Here is a 7,232-nt window from a genome sequence, read left to right as displayed (position 1 = left end):
ATTGGGCATATACCCAGCAATTGGGTAAGCCTAATCAGCGAAGGGAAAACTTTTTCCCAAAGCCATTATTTACACTTATGAGACATACACGCACACCACGCACGTGTATGCTAATATGCCAAGTACCCAGAGCAAATATTTTTCCAAAAACCCTAAAACCAAAACGGGGCCAAAGTCAGCAACATTAATGGCAACAATAACAGCAAACAAGCCAGCACTGGGGAAAGCCTAGCATATGGGTAAAACGACCCAGAGCTAAAGCCAAAGTTATGCCTAAGTGGCGGCATTTTCTCCCAACAAACCCCATCTCGGAAAACCCCACCGGAAAACCGTACAAATTTCCCTGCCTGCGGCTACCAAAATAAATTAAAGTATTCCCCCCCCTTCGCACTTTGTTAACTTTCTGCCTTGCTCTGCGCATTTTTTTTTTGTCTATTTTTTAATTTTCTACAATTTGCCCAGATAAATAAATTCAAAGCGAGGGAATGTCCTGTGGCCAGGATTCTAATGATTGAAAAAAAAAGATGGAAGGAAGGAAGAAGCAGTAATAAAAAGGAAGACCACTCTCTCTCTTCTCTCACTTTCTGTGTGTATGTCTGCTGGCTTTCAACTATTATTACCTTTTCAAAGATGTCTATTTGCTTTCCTTGGGGATATTTACCCAAAATCCTCTCAGTGCCAAGATGCCTTCGGTTAGGGTATTACAAATTGACCGTTGTGCTGTAATTTAATTTGAATTCAGGGAAAGTTTACACCCAGTTGCAGCACACGCACACACAAAAATAGTGTCATAAAATATGCAACTTTGAAAAGAAATAAAAAGAACGGCAACAAAAGGAGATTAAATTGCTGTCGACATGGGCCACAACTTTTTCTGTATGGGCTCATTGAACCTGGCGCTTAAAGCCAGCGCCAGTTAATATAAAATGTTGCGGGGAAAACATGGTAAAAGTTTGGCTCTTTAAAAGCTTGTTTACATTTAAAATTGTTAAATTTTAATAAGGGGAAAACACGTAGGCTTTAGCTTATTTATTATACTTTTTACAAGCATTTAAACAGCTTAATTTTTTGATCAAAAAGATACTCATCTTGGCCAATTAGCTAGTACAATTTCATCACGTATACGTCATGTGGTGCCTGAGCCATCGTGACCACCATAAAAATCTATTAAAAATCAATTTGTTTAGCCACAGCTGTTGTATAGACCAAGACAAAGTCAAGAACTTTATCCCCTGGCAGAGCAGTGTCTAATTAAAGTGCTCGAGCTCTGGGTAAATGTGGAAAAATTAATAAGCGCAACACGTGCAGCGGTTTTCGATTGCGATTTTCCGTCTTCGGCTGTTGCCTGGATATTTTCCCTCCCTCAGCAGGGGGGGGGGATGAAGATGAAGTCTTCTGGAAGTCTTCTGGACACCAGGCAATCCCAAAGTTTGTTGGGCAAACCGCTTTGAAGTCTAATAGGATTAGCTCGCCCACCAATTGTGTGGCTACCCCCCTGACTGTCTATGACAAATAAACGCCCTTTTTCAGAGGCCTCTCTGGCTGTGTATGTATATCTCTTGGCCGGTATAAATAATATTCAATAATGTAAGGCAAATATTTAGTAAGCAAATATGCCTAGACTAGGGGGGATTTCTTATATCAGTAAATATTTATCCAAGTCAGAAGCGAGGGAAATGAGAAATCGCTGCTAAGCTTTTTATACCTTTATAAATAAGAAGCTGCCTAGTATAGGTTTTTTCCTAGAAATTCTCTGATATATTCACTGAAATATTTTCAATCTGTCCAAGTTTTGCTCAAAATAGACAAGCCCTGAAGGCAATTTAATTTAATTTTCATGAATTTAATTTAATAAATAATAATAGACAAATTTAACACGAAGTGTTGGGCTGTAAATTTGCTGTAGTGACGCCTCAGGCTGTGAAATTTCTGAAAATCAGAAAGGTATGGAAATATTTTTATTCAATTAAATTGATATGTTGACAGAAAAACAAGAATTTATTGGGAAAATAACATCCAAGTACTCGCAGTATTCAGGGAAAATAAATATTTAAACTGGCTTTTCTTTTGCTGTTGCTCTTTTTTTATTAATTAAGAATTTACCCAAAGAATTACTTATAATTTGTAGAAATTTCTGAGTAATTAAAAATATTTCAGTTTCAGCTTGCAATAATATATATTTAATAATATAAAAATATAATTAACCACGATGAGACAACACAATAAATTCACTAAAATATAAGTAGTTTCCAGTTCAGAGTCCTTAGAGTCAGCCAGGTTCTTCATTCATTCATCATTCCGCCATTCAAATTGGTTATTTAAGCCTTGTCAATCACGCGATCGTTGAACACAATCCTCAAGTCAGTCTTGGCCATATTGCCGAAGGCTCCAACCAATTCCGTCAGATTGGCATTGGGCAGCCGCCTGTCGAAGGGGAAGCCCATGGTGCGTCTGTCCGGATATAGCTTGTCCTTCAGGCCGCAGAACGAGTAGGCAGTGCTGCAGGCATCATTGGGTCTGCAAGGAGGCCAAGAAGGTCATAAAGTGATAACTAACTTAGTTTTCAGGACAGCTTACGTGTTGGGCTGCTGCACAGAGTCCTGGGTGTAATCGGAAATCATGACAAACAGATCGAAGAGCATGCCCTGGGCATTGCCCTTGGGCAGCAGGAGATGCTGAGGCCAGCCACAGCCGCAGAAGCGGAACCTAGCCAGCTCATCGGCGGCCTTGGGTTGATAGTCAGCGCCCACCGGGCGGAAGGAGCGCTCGAAGGGAATGGCCACCGAGGATTCCGTGGACTGACGGCGAATGGTGTTTACGCCAGGAACCACTGTGAATTAAGTCACAAATATTAATAATTATTTTTAATATTGAAGATAAGAAAATAAGCTTACAATCCACTGTAAATTTGTCCATTTCAATGGCCAACAATCGCTGATCCTCCAGCCTCAAAGGCTGATTGCGCTCATCCACCTTGGGGCAGATGAAGATGCGGCAGGTTCCCGTCCTCTTGGCTCCATTATTGGTCACATTGAAGGTATAAGTAAAGGGAGCATTCTGCAAATGTGTAAACGAAGCAAAGATATTGCCATCGGCCGAAGGACCAAAGTCTAGACCTGCTGCCAAATCAGCGCTAGACTTTTGCCAGTAGGTCAGCAAAGTATTGGCCTTGGTATTCGACTTGCCAATCTTGGCCTCAATATAGTCCACAGTCACGCCATCAAAGTTCAGGTGAGAGGCATTGTACGGTTCCAGGCGAGCCTTGAACTTGTTGAACACCGAATCAATGAATCCGTGCCACCTGTAGAAGACAGGATCCCTCATGGCCGTGGTTACATCGCCCATCACACCAAACTCCTCCAAGTGCCTAGCATCGGGATCGTGGGCAAAGGAGATGATATTGTGTCCCTGGTTGTGCAGATTGCCATAGAAGTTGTTGTTGATGGAGAGAACCGGCGAGGCCTCGATCATGTTGCCCAGAATATCAATGCCACGGACATCGTCCAACTGAGTGCGATTGCCAGAGGCCTAAGGAAAAAGGGGAAATAGTATAAAAAAGTTAAGGAAAATTTAGAAAATATTAAAAACTTACATCCTCAACATAACCCTGATCGATGGCCGCCAGCACACGATCGCGCCAGCGCTCCACCTCGGAGATTTCAATGTTGGCATCCTCACGGTCCACATCCCGGAGCAGCTGATTTGACACACGAGCGGGATAGGTGCGATTGTTAACGCTGGACAGGATCTTGGGGAAGTAGCCCTCCGGTATCTCCACGCGAAGATTGTTCAGCGGCTGGACACGCTTTAGGTTATTGCAGAAACGCTCCACATTATAGCGGGCCAGGATCTGGTGATGCATGTAGTAGAAGAGCTCGCCACGACGATCCTTGTTCACCACCTCCATGGGTCCAGTGGTGGGATAGACCAAGTGCCAGTGCCAATGGTGGCTATTGACGCCAATATCCTCACGGAAATAGGCCAAACGCTGCTCATCTTCGCGATCTGAGGCTGTGTAGTTGCGAGGAATGTCCACATGGACACGCTCGCCGCTGTCTCCAATCACCGAGGCTTCCTGGCGGGCATCCTGGGATTAGGGAAGGTTTATATAATATTAAATTTATATTAAATAATTGAGAAAGTCTCTAGACTCACCCTGAAGACAGAGGGCTCCACAAAGTTGCTGGGAAAGACCTGAGAGATATTGGTGATGGGCACCTCTCGCGTATCCGGACGATGGGCAATGGCCACAGCATAGGCATACTGGAACAGCACTGGGTTTACACGATCCCTGCAAGAAGTAAGCACATAAAGTCCATCAAGAAATCATAAAGAAAAAGTCTAATAAACTCACTTGGTATAAACAGAAAGCGACACAAATTGCCTTAGATTGGGGGCTCCCATAAAGAGCGTTATCAACTGACTGGCAATCTCCCGATGACGATCATTAAACAGCGAAAACTGATGCTTAGGTCCCAGCTTCTTGGTGAAATCCAAGTTGGGAATGGTGGCCAGCTCCTGGACTGGAATCTTTAGGTCCACATCCTTGGAGAAGCGATTGCCTACCGTTTCAGTATCGTTGCGATACCGATCCGTATAGAAGCTATCCGGTAGTTCTAGTACAGTCTTGCCCGAGTCACGGGTGGTGAAGACCGGCTCCAGGGGACGCTGGAACAGCAGCTCCAAGGCTTTCAGATCCGTGTTGGTCATGGTTTCTCCTGGGTGATGATACTAGGAACTTGGCCACTCAAAGGTTGTTTGAGAAGTGTGATTTCTGTGGGTAAACGTTGGGTTTTTATAGTCCAGAAATTAGTGGAAATAATATTTAGATTTAATTTTAACCGCAAACTGCAAGAGTCGAGCCTTTTTTTTTAAGATAAAACAAGCGGTTGAAGTTATGGTGAAGATAAGGCTTGGAAAAATATTGGTTTTGTGTTTTTTATAGTAAAATGTGTGAGAGGGAGAGAGAAATTTGAAACCGCAAAGTGATAAGAATAGTGAGAGTTTTTATTAAAAGAAAATATATTCGTTTTGTTTTTTGTGGTCTTCAAATAATTTCAGTTATTCCCAGAATGCATTTATTAATCAGTAAATTAATTAAATTCCTTGATTAATTAATTTAAAACAATTGTAAACTCTTTTAAACACCCTTAACCAATTCTTTCCAGTTTCCAATTAATTATTTTAAAATTTCACCAAGTCATTACTACCTTCTTTGAATTCTATTTTCAAGTCTTTGCCATAGAGTACTTGGAAAACCTTTTCGCGAAATACAACTCTTAGAAGTAAACAACCCCAAGGCCGATCCAACAGGAAAAGCTTCTTATGCTTGTAGAATTAACAACGAAAACTTTTGGTTACTCAACAGGCTGCCACAGGACCTGCTTCTCCTCATCGGCCCATAAATTGTACATCTCCCTCCGTCGACTTGGCCCATAAATTAGATTTCGGGAAGGCAAAAAGCATGTAACTAAGAACTTAGAACTGCCGAGAGCTTTGATGATTAAAATATCTATACTGTAAATCAATTTTTGTCGTCCAGTCCAGTGGGAGATGTTTTTCCAAGAGAGGGAGAGATAGGGAAAGCGGAAACGAAAACTTTTTTGGCCATTGTCAATAATAAATGTTTGGCTGCCGACTTTGGCGTTGAAATGTGTGCGCATTAATCTGTGAAATTGACAGCAAAGTTGGTACGAAGAGCAAGAGCAGAGTTTGCATAGAAATGGGGGTGGCGTGGAGAGAGGGTTGGGGTAGAAATTGAAAAGATGAATTTTCACAATTTCTGCACTTTGGACATAACAACATGAAAATGACTTTTTAGAGTCAAGTTGGGGCAACACAAAAAGCAAAAATAATACTCTGAAAAAAAGAAGTTCTGCTCTTAGAAGAGACTCGCTTATATTTCTTTATATATTTGAAAAATTTATATTCTGCTTAAATATTAAATAAATTCTTAAATATTAATTAAAATTAAATTATAAATTATAAATCATTTTCCGGTTTTTTATACCCTTGCAGGGTATTATAATTTCAGTCAAAAGTGTGTTACATAGTGAAGGAGTCATTTCCGACCCTATAAATCATATATATTCTTGATCAGCACAAAAAGCGGAGTCGATCTAGCCAAGTTTAGGAGAAAAACATTTTTCCTAATTTTTTTTTGTGTTTTTGAGGTCTTGAAATGGTTCGATTGTCACAGAAAAAGTAGCAAAAGTTTTAATATCTTAAAATGTAAAATTTAGTACGCAGATTTGTTTATCTGGAAAAAAATAGCACAGAAAAACTTTCCGAATTAAATTTGATGCTTTTTTGGCTTAGTTATGATTATTTTTTATAAAAAAAAAAATACCACTTAAAATATATAAAAATATTCATTTAAAGAGTGTGAATATTTTAGATCTTCTTGAGTGGTTTTATGATTTTAGTCAGCGAAGGAGTCGTTTCCGACCCTATAAATCATATATATTCTTGATCAGCACAAAAAGCGGAGTCGATCTAACCATGTTTAGAAGAAAAACATTTTTCATAATTTTTTTTTTGTATTTTTGGGGTCTTAAAATGGTTTATTGTCACAGAAAAAATTAGCAAAAATTGTAATATCTTAAAGTTTGAAATTAAGTAAGCAGATTTGTTTATCTGGCAAAAACTAGCACAGAAAAACTTTCCGAATTGAATTTGATGCTTTTTTGGCTTAGTTATGGTTATTTTTTATAAAAAAAATACCATTTAAAATATATACAAATATTAATTTAAAGAAAGCGAATATTTTAGACCTTCGAGAAGGGTTTATATGAATTTAGTCAGTGTAGGAGTCGTTTCCGACCCTATAAATCATATATATTCTTGATCAGCACAAAAAGCGGAGTCGATCTAGCCAAGTTTAGGAGAAAAACGTTTTTCCTAATTTTGTTTTGTATTTTTGGGGTCTTAAAATGGGTTAATTGTCACAGAAAAAATTAGCAAAAATTTTAATATCTTAAAATTAGAAATTTTGTGTGCAGTTTTGTTACCTTAGAAAAAACAAGCACAGAAAAGCTTTCCGAATTGAATTTGATGCTTTTTTGGCTTAATTATGATCGGTTTTTGATTGGATGAAAGATCCTATGGCAAACTGCAAGGGTATACAAATTTCGGCTTCCCGAAGTTAGTTTTCTTTCTTGTTGTTTGATAAAATCAATATTATTACGCTTAATGCATTAATTTTTTGACCGTAATTAATTTAAAATTCATGA

At 39.2% G+C, this 7,232-nt stretch overlaps 1 protein-coding gene across 1 annotated transcript; it reads right to left on the bottom strand.

Annotated features, from left to right (window-relative positions):
• Nucleotides 1–2,157: 2,157 nt before the first annotated feature.
• PPO1 (Prophenoloxidase 1) lies at nucleotides 2,158–4,754 on the bottom strand. The gene is made up of 6 exons (XM_017164463.1): nucleotides 4,355–4,754; nucleotides 4,156–4,291; nucleotides 3,593–4,087; nucleotides 2,895–3,528; nucleotides 2,578–2,830; nucleotides 2,158–2,517 (listed from the first exon to the last, which is right to left on the bottom strand). Exons 1-6 carry the CDS (start codon nucleotides 4,708–4,710, stop codon nucleotides 2,319–2,321), a joined length of 2,073 nt encoding a protein of 690 aa, XP_017019952.1. The 5' UTR covers nucleotides 4,711–4,754; the 3' UTR covers nucleotides 2,158–2,318.
• Nucleotides 4,755–7,232: the final 2,478 nt, after the last annotated feature.

This window comes from Drosophila kikkawai, chromosome 2R (assembly GCF_030179895.1).
Source record: "Drosophila kikkawai strain 14028-0561.14 chromosome 2R, DkikHiC1v2, whole genome shotgun sequence".
Lineage (NCBI taxonomy): Eukaryota > Metazoa > Arthropoda > Insecta > Diptera > Drosophilidae > Drosophila > Drosophila kikkawai.
This window is presented reverse-complemented; position numbering and strand designations above follow the sequence as displayed.